The sequence below is a fragment of the Ursus americanus genome, chromosome 4 (genome assembly GCF_024610735.1).
Source record: "Ursus americanus isolate L20-20 chromosome 4, mUrsAme1.1.p, whole genome shotgun sequence".
Classification (NCBI taxonomy): Eukaryota; Metazoa; Chordata; class Mammalia; order Carnivora; family Ursidae; genus Ursus; species Ursus americanus.
The window spans coordinates 21,101,403-21,119,892 of record NC_142130.1 but is presented as its reverse complement, the minus strand read 5'-3'; the positions used below and the strand labels follow the sequence as shown (position 1 = coordinate 21,119,892).

Sequence of the window (18,490 nt, the reverse complement as noted above, 5' to 3'; positions counted from 1 at the left end):
TCAATAAGTATTTATTAAAAGAATAAATACATATGTTAGCCTATATTTAAAAAGAGGTTTAATCCCTTTCCTCTACACCAGTAAGTGAGTTAGGTTTTTTGTTTTTGGTAAATACTTGCAGTCATTTATTATAAAGCCTTCCTTTTCCAGTAAAAGTTGTATTTCTAACATAAACATGTAAATTCTGAATTCATTATGTTTTAGAAATAGAGTCCTATTTCTGAGAGAGTCTGCAGAGGTTCTGTTTAAGCCCTGGAGCAGGGATTGTGGCATATTTGGAACTGTGTATGCAAATTGGAGCAGAGGAATGGGGTCTGGGTCTGTCAGTTGAAGCTGAAGAAACCTGAACACTGACTTGCTCTTGCACCATTAGAATTCAGGTCCTAGTTGTTCCAGAGGATGATGACTGTGATGATGGAGGAGGCCAAGAAGAGCAGGTAAAGGCGAAATAAGAAGGTGTCCATCATGTGGCTGAACTGTACCCATAGATCAGCTAGCTCTGTGCTTGTCAATCCTGAGCCCTCATTCAGCTCTGCTTCTCTGGGTCCCAGCTCCTTCCCTACTAACTGCCCTGGCTCCTTTGGTCCTGTGGAGAAGATGGAGACTCAGCTGTGAGGTGGGAAGGAGACAGGATTGGGGAAGTGGGGGACTGGGGAAGCTAGGCCCAGTGTAGAGAGTATGGGCAGGGCAGACTTTCCTTACCAGGTGGGTGAGTGGGCCTGAAGCCTGGGCCCACATTCTCCTTCCAGAGCGCAGTGGGGCGGCATTTCCTTGGGCTGGTGCAGTGGAGGAGCAGAGAGTGGAGCCACCAAGGCATGGGTGGGGGCTGGGTGGTGGCCAGGTGCAGCAGGTAGGTGATGAAGATGGTCTCCAGCAGGCTGACCACCATCAGGGACAGACACAGGGCAAAGTAGACACCTGGGATGGGGGTGAGGAGCATGCATGAGTGAGGCCCAGAAGAACCAGCAATCCCCCCTTTTCTCTGTCTCACACAGAGTGCTTTCTGAGATGACTGCTTTCTCCCTTCTGCCTTAGCTGCCTCAGCAGGTCTAGCCAGTGCACCTATCTACCTTGCCTCCTTCCCACCCCCCCACTTTCCAACAGTGAAGAGGTGGGCATACTGATGAGGGGGGTGCCACTAGCAGGAAGTAGTTTATTCATCATGAGCAGGAAGACATTGTAGCCCAGCAGAAGGGTTATCTTGAATGGGGCACGATTCTCGCTTTCTGCCGGCAGGTAGAAGCTGAGGGCATCAATGGCAATCAGAAAGCTACTGGGCACCAGGAGGTTTATGATGTAGAGGCTGGGCTTGCGCCTGATGGCCACCTGGGGGTAGGAGAGAGCAGAGAACCAGGTGAAGCTAGCACTGAGGGGAGCCTGGGGGATGATTCTAGCCCCTTCCTCCCTTGGTGTCCTCAATCCAACAGGGGCTCTTTCTGGGGCTGGATGAGAGGCAGACTTCACATGACTAAAAAGACTCTGCCATTCCGACCAAAGAAAACCTATGCCAGAGCTGGCACGTTCAGAAAGGGGGGCTGCTCTGGGGGACTTGGGAGAGGGGAAGGCTGTGAGGGTTGTGGAACCCAGTGGCTTTCTGGTCTTGGGACAAGAAGTGAGAGGCTCTGGGATTTAGAAAGATCTGATGATGGAGATATGGGAGATGGGCACATCTCACAGTCTCTGGGCTTACATAGAACACGATCTGGTCAAAAAGACTGGAGCCCACAGACATCTTTGGGGTGGCCTTGTTGATGCCTAGGAGCTCCCACTCCCCTTGTGTGCGGACAATGTCACGTGAGGTGTCCACTATCTCCCACAGTTCCTTTTCCATGCCCAGCAACATGTTTTCCACTGCAGGGGAGACAAATATTCATTCAGCACACTGTTCAGCACCTGCTCTGTGCGGGGCTCAGAGAGGTGAACTAGAAAACTGCTTAACTCCTTCTCTCTGGCTGTCCAGTAACATGGCTTCCTCACTCCTCAGTCTCCTTCTTTCAATTCTGGGCTTTCTCAGAAGTCTTGTCTCCTCCTAAGTTCAACTCCCCCACCCCACCACCCACACACTCCTGATCAGCAAATACTCCACTGTCCCTTTTTAGGCATTTAAAAAAATAACCTTGCTGTGTGTGCTATTTTGTTGCCCCACTGGTTGATCTCATTTTACTCCATCCTGGAACCCCCACCGCAACTCACCTGTGTAGAGGAAAGAGCTGAAGGTGAGTGTGCAGTTCTGCTGGTCAAAGGGGAAGTAGAAGATGTCCAGGCTACAGATACTGGTCACCCGCATTGGTTTGTTATACACTATGTGACCGTCATTGGTCACATATGCGGAGAGGCCTTCTGGGGTCTGATCCACATCCATGCTAAGTGGTAGAAGGGGAGAGAGGCAAATGCTCTGGGTTTCACATCAGCTTAAGCTTCTCTCTTAGGGTGGGGCTTCCCAATGTTACTCACTATGGCCACTCTGCCATCTTTTCTGCCCACCACTTTCTCATTTCTAGAAGAAACATCTTCTAGAAATGAGAGACGGTTGATGAGCTGTGATTGTACTCCTCTCTGAAATAAGTTTTTGGTGGCCCCACTGAATGGGTTTGCCCTATACTGCCCTGGCCTGCTTCTTGCAGAAGGGTCTCTGCTCCAGCTTGCCCTGGTACCCACGATTCCACGATGAAGATGTCTGGCAGCCACAGGTTCTCAGTTGTCACAGTGAGTTTACTGATAGCACCACATTCTTCTGGATCCCAGCTGATGAATGGGTTATTCCAGATCTAGAGCACAGAGCACAGAGGGATGGTTATGGCTGAAACCTGGAGCTAGTTTATGTCAACATTTACCCTTCCATTCCTATATATATGTATTTTTTTCTAACTGTGTGCACTACAGGCATATGATAAAATTTTAACCATTCCAGAAAGGTATAACATAAAAAGCAAGCCTCTCCTTCCTCAATTCACTCCAACTCAGCTCATATCCCCAACTCAGTCTCCTTATTAACAGTTTCTTGGTTCTTTCTAGAAAATAAATTAATACATATTCCAGCATTCACTTTTACTTACACAGATGAACTCATACTTTGCACATTTACTCAGGTTGCTTTTTTTTTTAAACCTCATTTCCTGTTAAGCTCTGATTCCTCTTCTCTTTCTGGTGATAATGTCCCCTTTCTCTAGTTAACAAAGTCTTTTTGGCCTTTCATTTCCCATTCAAGAGAAATCTGAAACTGGGTGCTGGATACCTTTGGGGCTTGGAGCTTACTTAGGGGTTTTCAACAATACCGCCCCCTTCTTCCTTCATTTTCCATCTATGTCTTTCAAAGTTGTTTGGCAGCTCAGAAAGCTATTTGTCATCAGCATGGGCCCTATTTTGGTTGGATTTATCTATTCCCTTGGGCAATGCCAATTTCAACAAATGTGATTTTTGCAAAGGAGCCCAGAAAAAAGGGGAAAAAGAGGGAAGAGAACTAAGCTGGACTTACGTACCAACTTTAACCACAGAAATGATGTCAGCAGCTGAAGTTGTTCATCCTGACCAAAAGAAGTCCTCATTCAGGATGATTAATGCCCAGAGATCAGGTCCCCCTCCAGCTCTTGCCTTTGTTTCCTATGTGGTCCTGTGTGACTATTCAGCTTTCAGTCACAAGTCTCAAAAGAAAGGTGGGTCCGAAAAGTGCAGGTTACATGGAAAATGTAGGGGGAAAGACAGCATGCGTGCCCATTGGAAATGTTTCATCTGAAAATAGGCGCAGAACTCAGGACAGATGTTCCCTGCAGAAATGTCACTGCAGTGTTCCCCTTCATGTCTCTCCACCCCATAGGATGGACATCTAACCTGTAGAGCATTCAGGGATGGATTGCTTGGCACTGGACCAGTGCGAGGTTGGGTTGCCAAGGTGAAGACTCCTTGTTCCCTACTAGCAGCCTATGGAAAGAATGCAGGAGTCTGAACTCACCACTTCCAGGATGGCAGACAAAGTGAAGGAGATGTTGACCTGAGTGGGGATGCTGTAGTTGATGACTGGACGGAAGTCCTTCTGGTTAAATATAGTCTGGAAGGCAGCAGGGTCCACCCCATGCTGGTCAAAGCCTGAGCAATTGATGGTGAAAGGGTTTGACCTTCCTGTAGGGAGCAGAGACCTATGAGTTGAGAATATGGCTTTTGTGTGTCCTAAGTGAGAGGAGTACCCGGGCTGAGGCCTGAGAGCCTCTCTGCAAAGAAAGAATATGTGGACATGGGGCAAAGCACATGAGCCCCTCCTTCCTGGGCCAAGACTTCTGAAGGCCGAGCCCTTCCTGCCAGGGCTGGGGAGCATGGTCTGGTCTGGTAGGCAAATGGTGGAAGTTGATGTGGTGAGCTGAACCAGGGCTCAGACCTTTCTTCCTGTGCTTTGTTCCCATATAAAGCCTACCCAAATTTGTATGCAAACAGCCTCTCTGGGGAGTCCTATTACTTCCATAGTCCCAACGCTGAAGTTTTGGCTTTTGTCTGACCATACTGTTTTCTTTCTAGCTTGATTATGGCTTGTTCTTATAGTCACTGAACAAAATTTCCCTAAAATTTTGTTTCTTAATTTCCCCTTCCTGCTTTCATGTTTTCCCATTTCCTGGGAGGAAAAATTTGGAAAGAAGTCAACCTGAGTGCAACCTGAAATATGCGGGGACTTAATGTTGCACTGGATGTGAATTTATTGACTACCCACTGTGTGCTGCGCTCTGTGCCCTTCTCCAGCTCAGTGGCTTCGTGTAAGATCCATGGGAGCCAGCGTCATCATCACCATTCTGAGAGGATCTCACTGATCATTTACCATGGCTTGGTGGAGCCGGGCAATGAAATGTAGAAGCCCTTCGGCCCCTCTCACCTGCATCCCAGCCACAGAGGACTCTGTGGTTATTCCTGTAACTACAGCCCAGCAAGTTCTTCTAGTGCCTCGTCCATTACCCGCCCCCCCATGCCAGCTAACTCACAAGGTACATCTCCAAACCAAGGAGAAACACATCTCAGGGAAGAAAATATTGTCCTTTCCCCTCTACATCACCTCCTCTGCAAGATCTTCCTGAGTGAGGTGGGAAAAGAGCTATGTTCCTGTCACCAGGACCCAAACCACCCTGTTCATAGTTACTATATCTTGGTAGAAAGGAAAAGTTGGACACTATAAAGGGGTGGAATTGGAGAGGTGGCAGATGGAAGGTCAGTTTAGTAGATGCCTAGGCAGGCAAATGAGAGAGGGGCTGTGTGTATTGATCAGTGAAGTGGGTTTTTTTTGTCTGTTTCCAAGGGAGCCATAACATAGATCCTACAGAGAAAGAAAATGTTTAACCCAGCTATTTTAGATGCTCTCTAGTTCTGGAGAATGAGAGGGTTTTTGGATTTTGCCCAGAACAGCATTCCCATCTTTCCTTGTTCTTGCCCCATCTTACCTGGAAGCAGAAGGCTGACAGTGAGGCAGAGGAGGACTCCCCCCTCCACGGGCCACCCCCCTTCCATCCTCCTCTTCTGGACTCTTCTCTGGGGATTCACCAGGGGCCCCCAAACTCTTGAGCTTAAAGGAGCTGAGACCACACCTTGGTTCCTGGTTTTGAATAGTGCTCATGACAGGTGACCACTCCCTGGTGAGAGGCTGTGGCCAGAGAGGTCACAGCAGAGTGCTGTGCTGGTATGCCTTCCGGGCTCCAGGCAGGGGGCATGTTAGGCCAAGACCTGGGGAGAAGCACCTGTTTAGTAGCCTTGTCTAGATGAATGGTTTTAAATCTCAGTTCCAAATACCTTTCGGGGGAAAATGGGGGATGTGGGAGATCAGGCAGGTAAGGCCACTGATAAAGGTCTCATCAGGTGCTTCTGGAACTAGCTATGCCTCAGGGAAAGTGCATGGCTCACTCAGAAATGGATGTGGTGGAGACACCTGCTAATTTTGAAGGCAAGAACATGTAATTTGTTGCAGACCTAGAAATGTATCCTTTATCCACTTGTGGACATTAAGGATTATTGTCAACAGTGAGTTAAAAATATTGAGAAAGTAAGCTTCTTTTTCATGACATCAACCTAACAGACCTCTGCCCCCACAGCTAGCACAGGTAGTACAGATCTGCATCATCCTTGTTTGCACTATTGGGACATCTTCATAAGGTTCCCTCTCTGGTTTTCCCCCAGGCCAATTCTTTTTTTTTTTTTTTTTTTTTTTAAGATTGTATTTATTCATTTGAGAGAAAGAGAGAGAACAAGCAAGGGGAGAGGCAGAGGGAGAAGGAGACTCCCCACTGAGCTGGGAGACAGATGTGGGGCTTGATCCCAGGACCTTGGGATCATGACCTGAGCTGAAGGCAGGCCCTTAACCATCTGAGCCACCCAGACGCCTCTCCCCGGTCCAATTCTTCATTTTGCCATTCTCCTGACACAGAACTCTCCTGCTTGCCCTTCCTTGCCTAATGTCTCCAAAGGCCTACAGTCCTGGAGCCATGTGGGAATGTGTGAATAAAAAAATCACTTGATGAGCTTTTTGAAAATACCTGCACTCCCCGCCTCCTTAACCCCTATGGAAGGGTGTGTGTGTATTTAAAATTTGCCCAGATGGTTCTGATTCGCACTTCATTGAAAACCTTTGGATTGGCCTGCATTACCATACCACAAACAGGATACTGATATTGATATATAGTCAAGATACAGAACTTCAACACCAGGATCCCCATGTTTTCCTTTTACAGCTACAACCACCTCCCTCCCTCCCCAACCTCCCACTGTCTGGCAGCCATTAATTTGTTCTCCATTTCTATAATTTTGTCCTTTCAAGAATGTTATGTAAATCAAATAGCACAGTATAAACTTTTTGAGACTGGCTTTTTCTCACTAGGTGTAATTCTCTGGAGACCCATCCAGATTGTTGTGTGTATCAGTGTGCATTCATTTTTATTGCTGACAGTATTCCATGGTAAGAATGTACTGCAGTTCATTCAACCACTCACCTGTTGAAGGACTTCTGAGGTTTCAAATTTTAAAAATTTTGTTGAAGGACTTCTGAGTTTTAAGGGAAAACACTTATTTCCTCTACTTTACTCACAACACTTAAAAAAAGGATTTATTTATTTATGGGGGGGAGGGGCAGAAGGAGAGGAAGAGAGACTTTCAGGCAGACTCTCCGCTGAGCGCGGAGTCTGATTCGGGACTTCAACTTATGACCCTGAGATCATGACCTGAGTTGAAATCAAGAGTCGGACACTTAACCGACTGAGCCACCCAGGTGCTCCCACAACACTTCTGACACCAAATTGTGGGTTTCCCCCTCACACCAAGTAATTCTGACACTACTCCTTCTGGCATATCCCTTGGGTTAAGGGCTCAGTCCCACAAGAGTGACCCCTACTTCATGTGCCAATCCCAAGTCAGGGCCTCCTGTACTTCTGACCAACTGACAATAAATTGGGGGTCCCCACAGCCCCCTTCTCAGATTCAGTTTTTTGCTATAACAGCTCACAGAATTCATGGAAACATTTACTTCTCTTTACTGGCCATTAAGTTTATAATAACATATACAGAACAGCCAGATGTAAAGGTACACAGGGTGAGATCTGGAAGGGTCCTGAGGACAGGAGCTTCTGTCCCTGTGGAGTTCCAGCATGTAGATATGTCACCAACCTGGAAGGTCTCCAAACTGCATAGTTTAAGGATTTTTTATGGAGGCTTCATTATGTAGGCATGATCAATTATTAACTCAATCTCCAGCTCCTCTCCCCTCCCTAGAGAATGGAGATTGGGGCTGAGAATTCCAAGCTTCTAGTCATGCCTTGGTCTTTCTGGTGACCAGTCCCCCATCCTGAAGATATCCAGGAGCTGACCAAGAGTCACCTCAATAGAACAAAAGATGCTCTTATTGTCTAGGAAGTTCCAAGGGATTTACGAACTCTGTGTCACGAGCTGGGAGGAGAGACCAAATACACATTTTTTCACAGAGTTGTTTAGTTTTTGTCTATTACATGTAAAGCTGTTGTAAATGTTTGTCTACAGACTTTTGTGTGAACAAAAGTCTTCTGGAATAAATACTCAGAAGTAGAATTGCTAGATTGTATGGTATTTGCATGTACAGTTTTTAAAGAAACTGCAATACTCTTTTTCCAGAGTGGCAGTACTACTTAACATTCCTGCCCACAATGTATGAATGATCCAGTTTCTCTGCATTTTTCAGGGTTTAGAACTTTGGATAAGAAAGGACTTCTGAAAATAGGACTCTAAAATCACAAACATGAAGGAAATGATTGATAAATTCAGCATTTAAAAAGAATTTAAACTTATTTTCATTAAAGGACAGTATTATTCAGTGGGTTAAGCATCTGCCTTCAGCTCAGGTCATGATCCAGGAGTCCCGGGATGGGGCCTCGCATTGGACTGACTCCCTGCTCAGCGGGGAGTCTGCTTCTCCCTCTGCCCCTCACCCTGCTCATAGTCTCTCTCACTCTGTCTCTCTCTCAAATAAATAAAATCTTAAAAAAAAAAAAGGACACTAAACGTGAAAAGTCAAATCATAAACCGCAAATCATATCTGCAACACATAACTGACAAAAGAATAGTAGAAAATATATAAAACATGCCTATAAATAAATAACAGTGACAAAAAACCCTATCAGAAAAAATGGACTGAAGACGTGAATAGGCACTTTATAGAAGAGAAAGCACAGCCAACAAACAACAAAAAGATATTCACAAAAATACAGGGAACAAACTGCTGGTTGCCAGAGGGGAGGGGGGTTGGGCAAAATGGTGAAGGGGAGTGGAAGGTACAGGCTTCCAGGTATGGAATGCCTAAGTCAGTGGGATGAAAGGCAGAGCCTAGGGAATACAGTCAATGGTATTGTCATAGTGGTGTATATTGACAGATGGGAGCTACACTAGTGGTGAGCATAGCGTAGTGTATAGAGTTGTCAGATCACTATGTTATACACCCGAAACTAACGTAACATTGTGTGTCCGCTATACTTGAGTTAAAAAAAAAAAAGAAAAACACTGAGATGTGAAAAGGTTGTGAGGATACCCCTCGATGCTGCTAATGAAAAGAGAGTGGGAAGCTAGTAGAAATGACAACTCAAGAAGTTAGAAACATGATCAAACATTTAAGGACAGTAATATACCCAGGGCCAGTGAACTGGGTTTTTTGTTTTTTTTTTAAATTTGAGAGAGACAGAGAGAGAGAGAGAGCACATGCGTGCACGCACAAGTGGGGAGAGGGGCAGAGGGAGAGAGAGGCAGACTCCTGCTGAGGAGGGAGCCCAATGTGGGACTTGATCCTAGGATCCGAGGATCATGACCTGAGCTGAAGGCAGACACTTAACCAACTGAACCACCTGGGGATCCCAGTGGTCTGGTTTTTACTAACATTTCATAAATTTCCAATGAGCCCTCTTTTTTTTTTTTTTAAAGATTTTATTTATTTATTTGACAGAGACAGCCAGTGAGAGAGGGAACACAAGCAGGGGGAGTGTGAGAGGAAGAAGCAGGCTCCTAGCGGAGGAGCCTGATGCGGGGCTCTATCCCAGAACACTGGGATCACTCCCTGAGCCGAAGGCAGACGCTTAACGACTGCGCCACCCAGGCGCCCCTTCAATGCACACTCTTAACAGAGGTTTACAGTAGAAACTGGAGGGAAAGTAAATAAAGTTATTATCACAAGGACTACTATTTATATATATCTTTTAAATGGGAGAAGGATGGCAGGAACCAGAATCACCCCCGAAACTGTGAAGTACTCCTAATGTTCCTGATGACATGTCTGACATAAGCTAGTACGAGCTTAAAATGTTTCGCTTTGTTTTTAGGTCATATTTTAGACCACAAGGCTCACCTCAACCCTAACGTATGAACAGGATGTTCTTTTGCAAAGGATATTGTTAATTACAATGGTCTTGGCACAGAAAACTTAAAGTCACATTTCAATAAGGTGGAAAGAAATTACAAAATGACATCTAGAGAAATATAAATGTGGAGATGGGGAAGGGAAAAGAGATGATGCAAAAGCGATCTTAAGAAATTTAAAATTTCTCAAACATGTGGTAAACACTCTTCATTTTATGCTACTGGCAAAAGTCAAGGACAAGTTTCTGCATGAGAAGTATGTTCCGAGTAATGGAAAGAAGGAAACACATGAGAATGTGCAAGCAGAAATGTCTGTCGGTGTATAATTAACATGTCTAAGAACTCAAAGGTAAAGTTGATGCATAAAAATGGGTTGCTAATTTTCCACATGAGATATGTAAAAATAAAATAAAATATGCCAGGATGGGATAAAGGGATTACACCTAGGGATAGTAAAATACTGATTCTTAATCATTCAGTGAGTCTGTATGAAGCACCCATGTTGTGTCAGGCATACTACCATATACTGAGTTATAAAAATGAGTGAGACATTGTACCAAACCCACACGAAGACACACTCTCTTAGGGGAGGAAGAAATATAAAAAAATCTCTGAAATGTATTCACCTAATTGAAATACAATTCAGAAATTTGTCTTTGGTATTCTTTTACTTACCTATTCAATTTCTGTCTCTCCTGAGGGCCAGCTGTTAGAATCCTTCCCAAGATCATATCTGCCCATGAAGGTGTAAAGTACTATTAATAAGGAACACTTAAAAACATATGGGGTTTTTTGATAGTAAAAATAATACGCTCTCATTGAAAACAATTAAGAAAATGCAGCTGAAGATGTAAAAGAAAAGAGTAATCATTTCTCGTCCCATTATCCAGGACAAAGTTTGCTTATGTTTTCGTCTCTAGCCATCTGTACCTTTTTCTCTGCACTTCTCTCCAGCCCTCTTTTTTTTTCTTTCTTTTTTAAAAACAGAACTTATATACACAAACTGTTTTGTAACTTGTTTTTTCCACTTTATATATCATGGACCTGTTTCCATGGTAGTAACATTGATCTGTATTCTCACTTTAAATGGCTACAAAGCATCTAATTGGGTGGCTATACGACAATTTATTTAACTTGAACCATGTAATTGCGGTCCCTAACTAGTCTTCCTGGACCTCTGATATACAAGCATGTATATCGGATTTTATTTATTTATTTTGAGAGAGAGAGTGAGCGAGCGCAAGTGGGGGGGGAGGGGCAGAGGCAGAGGGAGAGAGAGAATCTCAAGCAGACTCCACTGAGTGTGGAGCCCCAAGGAGGGCTTGATCTCACAACCCTGAGATCATGATCTGAGTGGAAATCAAGAGTCAGACGCTTAACTGACTGAGCCACCCAAGCATGGCTTGGGTGCCCCCAAGCATGTATTCAGAAGGCCTTCCCTGTTTGATTTTGTGAATTTGGGGAGGGGGGAAGATAAAATATATCATTTATTTCAAAGAACAATTTCAGGAATGAGAGAGGTAAAGGCAAGTTAAATGAAAGTGGTTGATGAAAGAAACATTTTGCAATTATAAATATTTTATAGTGATTTCTTACAAATGAGACTTGACCTTTTCATTCTTTTAAAACTGTGAAAGTGTCTGAAAGACTTCAAATCAGATTACCCTTGTTTTGAGTGAACTATCAAAGTGTCTGCAAGAGCACTCTCTGCTCCAGTGTTTGTGGACCTATTGTAAATGTACTGAGGAGGCAGTGCTTCCTGAAAAGTTGTTTTTTGAGACAATCAATCAAGGAGAGACTCTGCTGACCCTGACCTCCATTGATAGCAGAGTCAGAAATTAGGTGTGGCTAAGGAACACTGAAAGTGTGTAGGAAAGAGAATCATGGCATATGAGAAATCAGGAAATTGTTTGGGGGGGAAGAGTTGGGGTTTGGGGAGTATAGATGGGGACATGGTATTCACTGGGGGTAAGTAGCTAAGATCAGAAAAGGGACCCAGATCTGGCTGGCTCTAACACCAAGAGAAACTCCAGCTGTGGTTTGCAGGGAGAAGTGGACATGGATGTCTGCCTAGGTGTTCCAGAGGACGATGACTGTGACCACGGAGGTGGCCATGAAGAGCAGGTAGAGGCGGAAGAGCAGGGTGTCCATCACGTGGCTGAACTTCACCCACAGGTCGACCAGGTGCTGCTTCTGAGCCTCTTCTTCCTGCTGGGTCTCTGCTGACCCAGGACACCCGTTTAACTCTGCCTCTCTGGGACCTGACACTTTCCACACCAACTCCACAGGCTCCTTCACACCTACAGAGAGAAAGAGACTCAGCCAGGACCATGAAGTGCACCTGGGGAGGGAGGGGGCCAGGGAAGGAGTCAGGAGCAGAGAGTGGAGGTGTGGGAAGAGGAAGTGTGGGCAGTGCTGACTCCCCTTACCAGGCAGATGGGTAGGGGTGGGGCCCAGGCCTTTATTTCCCTTCTGGGGTGCAGTGGGGCAGCATTTCCTTGGGCTAGCCCAGTAGAGAAGCAGAGAGTGGAGCCAGCGAGGCATGGGTGGGGGCTGGGTTGTGGCCAGGTGCAGCAGGTAGGTGATGAAGATGGTCTCCAGCAGGCTGACCACCATCAGGGACAGACACAGGGCAAAGTAGACACCTGAGGGCAAAACAAATTATAAGCAAACCAGGGCAGATTCATCTCTACACTTCTTAAGACTTTCTCCAAATCCAGTCTTTCCTTGTAACCCCTTCCCTCCTTAAGTGGAGAAGCAGCCAATTCCTGGTTCTCCTCCCTATGCCCTGCTGCCTGTTCTTCCCTGGAAAGCGGGAGGGACCATACTGATGAGGGGGGTGCCACTGGCTGGGAGTAAGTCATTCATCATGAGCAGGAAGACATTGTAGCCCAGCAGAAGTGTCATCTTGAATGGGGCACGATTCTCGCTTTCTGCCGGCAGGTAGAAGCTGAGGGCATCGATGGCAACCAGAAAGCCACTGGGCACCAGGAGGTTTATGACGTAGAGGCTGGGCCTGCGCCTGATGGCCACCTGAGGGGAGGAGAGATTGTGGAGAATGTGGCAAATATACTGATGTCAGAGGGCTCTCGTATATTTGTAATCCTTGCCGATGTGCTGTTAGGCTGGCTGTGGGATGATTGCTTTAGGTAACACATGCATTTAATTGTATCCTCTACAGAAGTGCTCCTCTTTGTTGTCTAATTTTCACTGGTAAATATGTCCAACCCACTGGGAACACAATTGTAGACTTTTAGGGGCAAGTAGGTCCTTTGGACCATCACAGAGGTGGCTGCTCCATTCTGAACTGTAAAGCTTGTAAGAGCCCAGCTGCTCCTCCTCTCTGCAGGGTGGAGGAGGGGAAGAAGAGGGGCAGGGAAGGGGGAGACCTTGGTGATCCTTCTTCAGGGCAGTTAGGATAGAGGGTGGAGTGGGGAGCAGATGCTTAACCCCCTGGAAATTCTTTTTTTTTTTTTTTAAGATTTTATTTATTTATTTGACAGAGATAGAGACAGCCAGCGAGAGAGGGAACACAAGCAGGGGGAGTGGGAGAGGAAGAAGCAGGCTCATAGCAGAAGAGCCTGATGTGGGGCTCCATCCCAGAACGCCGGGATCACGCCCTGAGCTGAAGGCAGACGCTTAACCGCTGTGCCACCCAGGCGCCCCTGGAAATTCTTTTTACATCCCAAAGTGCCTTAGATCAAGAGGAAAATCACAGAGGAACCAGGATTAGAAGTCAAACAAGGACCCTTGCACTTACATAGAACATGATCTGGTCATATAGGTTGCTTCCCACCAACATCTTTGGGGTAGCCTTGTTGATGCTCAGGAGCTCCCACTCTCCCTGGGTCTGGATGAGGTTACGAGATGTGTCTGTTATCTCCCACACTTCCTTGTCCATGCCCAGTAGCATGCTGTCCACTATAAGGGAGGCCGGGGGGAACTCAGTCTGGAGGTGCTCCCAAGCTTCCTGCCCCCAAGTTAAATTCCTCCCCCGCTGAGCTTCTTCAGCAAATTTTCCTCTCTGTTCCTTTAAGGCAAGGCATACAGGTTTTCTCAAAAGTGGGTTACAGGACCACAATTCATGTGTATGCAGGCTGCAGCATTGATTTTTTTTTTTTCAGTTGAAAACAAGAATGACTCAAATTTGTTATGGGAATATTGGATATGACTCAAATGTGAGTCAAGAACTTTTGCAATCATTCCTATTTTCCTTCTCCATTTCCTAGTTATATGATGTTGTTTTAGTGGAATCAAACTTGAACAGCTCAACCTTTTTATAATTACATGCATGCCCATTAGAATGATTAATATATCCAAATCTACCACACGACACCTGGTAGCATTCTGTGTTTACTGGTTTAAGTGTGTTAGCTATCAAAATTAAAAGTTTTCAGCTAAAAATTGTAGAGCAGGAGCTCTACGGAAGCTCAGGGTCAGATGGGCCTCATTTGGCACAAGGGCCATCCAAGATCTCAAGCAGTAGTTCTTTTTTTTTTTTTAAGTTTATTTATTCATTTATTTATTTTAGTAATCCCTACACCCACCGTGGGGCTTGAACTCACAACCCGGAGATCAAGAGTCACATGCACTTCCGACTTAGCCAGCCAGGTGCCCCTGTAGTTCTCTCTCTCTCTCCCTCTCTCTCTCTCTTAAAAAAGATTTTATTTATTTATTAGAGAAAGAGAGAGAGCATAAGGGAGGGTGAGGGGGTGAGAGGGTGAGGGACAGAGGGAGAGGGAGGAAACAGACTCCTCGCTGAGCACAGAGCCTAATGTGGTGCTCGATCCCAGGACCCTGAGATCATGACCTGAGCCGAAGTCAAACGCTCAACCAACTGAGCCAGGTGTCCCTCTGTAATTCTTCTTCTTCTTCTTTTTTTAAAATAAACTTTATTGAGGAATTAAAGCAGTAATTCTTAACCCTGTCTGCACATTAGTATCTCCCAAGAACATATAAAAAATATCAGCACCTGGGCCCCACCTGGAAAAATTAAATTGAAATCTCTGGGTGAGGCATAGTTATTGGTATTTTTAAAAAGCTTGAGTGGGCAGGCAGAGTTAAGAAACACTGATCTAAAACCTCCCCTAACCATATACCTATACCACTTAAATATCTGCCCTGAATCTTGAATAACTAGCAAAACATGTCTTGCTCACCTGTGTAGAGGAATGAACTGAAGGTGAGTGTGCAGTTCTGTTGGTCAAAAGGAAAGTAGAAGATATCCAAGTTACAGATGCTGGTCACCCGCACTGGCCTGTCGTACTTGATTTGACCTTCACTGTTAACGAAGGCGGTGAGACCTGGAGGTGCTTGGTCCACATCCATGCTGCTCGTGAAAGGGAGGGAGTGGGTGCTGTGGTGCCTTCATTAGCTTTTGTTTCCCTCCCTTCCTGTGTCTTCCCCTACTGTGCTCCCCCTTTGGACTCTTTCTCTATTGTCACTCTGTCTTGTCTCTTGTATGCCTCATAGTGTTTTGTGGCCATCAATTAATTGAGGCTGTGCCCCTGTCTGAATCTTCTCATGTTCCCACGCCCTGCACTGACACGAGGCTGCTCTTTGCAGATGGGCTTCGTGCTGGCTTTCCCCAGCCCCAATACGCACGATTCCAAAATGACGATGTCTGGCAGCCACAGGTTTTCAGCCGAGACTGTGAGTTTTTTGAGGCTGACACACTCTTGCGGGTTCCAACTGATGAAAGGATTGTTCCACATCTGTAGCCAGGGCAGTGGGAACCAGAGATGAGCAATGGTAGAGCTTATTCGAATAGTCAGCTTCTTCTGCCCTTCTCATTCTTCTTTGAGCTCTGATCTTCTTTCCCCCACTCATGTCTCTAATGACCCCAGCCTGTCACCCCCTTCTTTATCTAGCCAAGTGTTATTGGTAAAGTGCCCTGTAATGGCCTTTTTTTCCAGGCAGACCTTAAGTATAGCCTAAAACCCTTCAGTCCCAGGAGCACACCAATATATTTGCCCGCAAACCATTTGGCCATTTTCTTGGATCACCATTTCCCCCCTCATAAGCTGCCCAGGGAGATGTGTGTGCCCAAGGCCAGTGCAGTTCTAGACCAAGTAATTTGGTCCCAGAAAGATTATAGATTTAGTAGAGGTTGGGACTAGGAAACCCCTAAGTTACTTCTCAAATTTATACTTACAAATGCAAGTGGGAAGGGGATAGTCGAATCTTCCTTACCAAATTTATCCACAGGAATGACGTCAGAAGCTGGAGCTGTGCATTCTGGTAAAGAAATTCCCATCCAGGATTATTAGTACAAAAAGACTTTGCCCATGACCATCTCATATTCTTACCAATATTCACTAATTTATTGGGCCAGGCATAGTTCTAGGTGCTCAACTGTCCTTTCCTTGCTTGTCTCCCTTCTATCTAGGGACAATTCAGGTTTTAACTGACATACAGACACTTCCTGAACATTCCAGATAGGACAGGATTCTAGAAGGAATCCTTCCTGAAAAAATACCACTGCAGCGTTCTTCTTTATGTCTCCCCATCCCATAGGAAAATTCTCTAATTTGTGCAGAATCCATTTAGAGGACCTGCTGTTCACCACTGGGCCAGTACAATGTTGTGTTGACAGGGCAGAAGATCCTTGTTCCCTATTAGAAAAATGGAAAGTGGGGACCAGGTCTCACCACTTCCAGGATGGCAGACAGGGTGAAGGAGATGTTGACATGAGTGGGGATGCTGTTGTTGATGACTGGACGGAAGGCCTTTCTGTCAAACACTGCTTGGAAGGCAGCAGGATCCACCCCATACTGGTCAAAGCCTGAGCAATTGATGGTGAAAGTGTCGCCTCTTCCTGTAGTGAGCAGAGATCCTGTGAGAGAGGGCCTCTATGACCAGGGCTGAAGCCTCTCTGCAGAGAGAAAACGGTGACATACTGGGAGGAGTGGTGAGCCGTCCTTCCTGGGCCAAGATTCCTCAAGGCCAAACCCCTTCCTGCCAGGCCAGAGAGGACAGGCTGATCTGGTAGGCAAATGGTGGAAGTTGATGTGGTGAGGTGGACCAGGGCTCTATTCTCATTCCTATTGTTTTGTCCTCATGCAAAACCTACCCAAATCTGTATGCAAACTTTACCTTGGTACAATGGCAGCCACTTCAACAAGTCCTCAAGTGCACCCATCACAGGCTTCTTGGGTCTACCTAGGAGCACCTCTCAGCACTGCCTTAAAACTTGTCATCCGGGTCACTTAGAAATCTGATATAGTGTGTTTCTCTTTCTCATTCTCAGGGACTTCCATTTACTGAAGACAAGAACTGATTTATCAAGCAAATAAGGGAAGGAAACAATTGTACTTTCTAAGTGGATATGGGTAACATGTAGTAGGTATTGTGAATTGGTGTGTACCTTGGTGCTATGCATTTATTTTGCCCTTCTCAGATTTAGTGACTTCAGATATGTTGGGATTTATTTTCAGCATTGGGATAATCAGGTGATATCACTGAGTATAAACCAGGTATAAAAATCTGGTATAAACCAGATGCCAATCATATAGTGAGATCTGTGCAGATGTTGTCTCTTGGCTATGACCAGGGAACCATCTTGGTAGTAACTGGGCAGAATCTTTCCCCATTTCCGGCCTTGTGTGATCTTTTGCTCTGCTTGCTCCTCTACAACTCCATCTCTTACCATAGTATTTAAGGTATATACCCAGACTAGGAACAAATATTCCCTCATGGAAGCAAAGTGTCTACTCCTACCTCAGATTGATTCCTACCCTCCTTCAGTGTTTTACACTTAGTCCTTCATGGCTTGTTTAAAATTCGTGGCTACTGTTCTCACAGATACCATATCAAGGGAAGAAGACCGGAAGAGTGGGATGAGGGTGTGATGGGAGGGACACCAGAAGTGAAGGAAAGGTGGAACTGGAGAAGTGGTGAAGAGGGACAGTTTGGCAGATTCCTATATGGACAGGAATAGAGTGGAATGTCTTTCTATCTGACACACACACACACACACACACACACACACACACACACTCAAGACACAGATATTAGGGAAGAAATATTTAACGTGTTAATTCTGAATGTCCTCCAAGTGCAGGGAAGTTCCTAGATGTCCTTGAGAACGACATTCTGGTTTTCCCTGTTCTTGCCCCATCTTACCTGGAAGCAGAAGGCTGACAGTGAGGCAGAGGAGGACTCCCCCCACCACAGGCCATCCCCCTTCCATCCTCTTCTTCTGGACTCTTCTCTGGGGATTCACCAGGAGCCCCCAAACTCTTGAGCTTAAAGGAGCTGAGACCACACCTTGGTTCCTGGTTTTGAATAATGCTCATGACAGGTGACCACTCCCTGGTGAGAGGCTGTGGCCAGAGAAGTTACAGCAGAGTGTCCTGCTTTGTCCCTGTGCTGGTATGCCTTCCGGGCTCCAGGCAGGAGTGGGAGTTGGGCCAAGACTAAGGGAGAAGCACCTGTTTGGCAGCAATGTGCTGAGATCAATAACAAAATAACTTGCCTTAATGAGAGGGTGAGGGCCGGGGAAGTAAGAATTAAGTACTTCTACGGCCAGGGAATCTGCAGATTTGGAAAGGTGACAATATTTAGTGAGTTGGTTATGTATTCATTAGGGATAATTGCAAATACCAAATTACAAAGCTTGATTCCTGCCTTCATCATCTATTGTCTGTATTTTTCCAAC

The 18,490-nt window shown here is 45.6% G+C and overlaps 3 protein-coding genes across 6 annotated transcripts in view; 1 reads left to right on the top strand and 2 right to left on the bottom strand.

The window, feature by feature from the left end:
- ABCC5 (ATP binding cassette subfamily C member 5) overlaps positions 1-18,490 on the top strand; it is a 171,674-nt gene that overhangs the window by 42,460 nt on the left and 110,724 nt on the right. The gene's annotated exons all lie outside the window — the stretch shown is intronic.
- LOC123778940 (5-hydroxytryptamine receptor 3C-like) lies at positions 384-7,645 on the bottom strand. The gene is made up of 8 exons (XM_087861363.1): positions 7,624-7,645; positions 3,950-4,116; positions 2,659-2,768; positions 2,194-2,363; positions 1,676-1,851; positions 1,071-1,326; positions 703-918; positions 384-586 (listed from the first exon to the last, which is right to left on the bottom strand). The coding sequence occupies exons 1-8, from the start codon at positions 7,643-7,645 to the stop codon at positions 384-386; spliced, it is 1,320 nt and encodes a 439-aa protein (XP_087717489.1).
- HTR3C (5-hydroxytryptamine receptor 3C) lies at positions 11,821-18,022 on the bottom strand. The gene is made up of 9 exons (XM_045776656.1): positions 17,956-18,022; positions 16,482-16,648; positions 16,024-16,068; positions 15,436-15,545; positions 14,991-15,160; positions 13,592-13,752; positions 12,660-12,864; positions 12,261-12,476; positions 11,821-12,131 (listed from the first exon to the last, which is right to left on the bottom strand). Exons 1-9 carry the CDS (start codon positions 18,020-18,022, stop codon positions 11,902-11,904), a joined length of 1,371 nt encoding a protein of 456 aa, XP_045632612.1. The 3' UTR covers positions 11,821-11,901.

Bases quoted from the DNA above. Each gene is read 5' to 3' on its own strand.
- LOC123778940 (XM_087861363.1), bottom strand. From the start codon at position 7,645: ATGCAGTTTGGAGACCTTCCAG. The intron at 919-1,070 runs GTAGATAGGTGC...CCCCCATCCCAG, and splicing joins GGGGGTGGGAAGGAGGCAAG to GTGTCTACTTTGCCCTGTGT. The intron at 587-702 runs GTAAGGAAAGTC...TCTTCTCCACAG, and splicing joins CAGGCCCACTCACCCACCTG to GACCAAAGGAGCCAGGGCAG.
- HTR3C (XM_045776656.1), bottom strand. From the start codon at position 18,022: ATGGAAGGGGGATGGCCTGTGGTGGGGGGAGTCCTCCTCTGCCTCACT. The intron at 12,865-13,591 runs GTAAGTGCAAGG...TCCTCCCCTCAG, and splicing joins ATGACCAGATCATGTTCTAT to GTGGCCATCAGGCGCAGGCC. The intron at 12,477-12,659 runs GTATGGTCCCTC...TTTTGCCCTCAG, and splicing joins CAGTGGCACCCCCCTCATCA to GTGTCTACTTTGCCCTGTGT.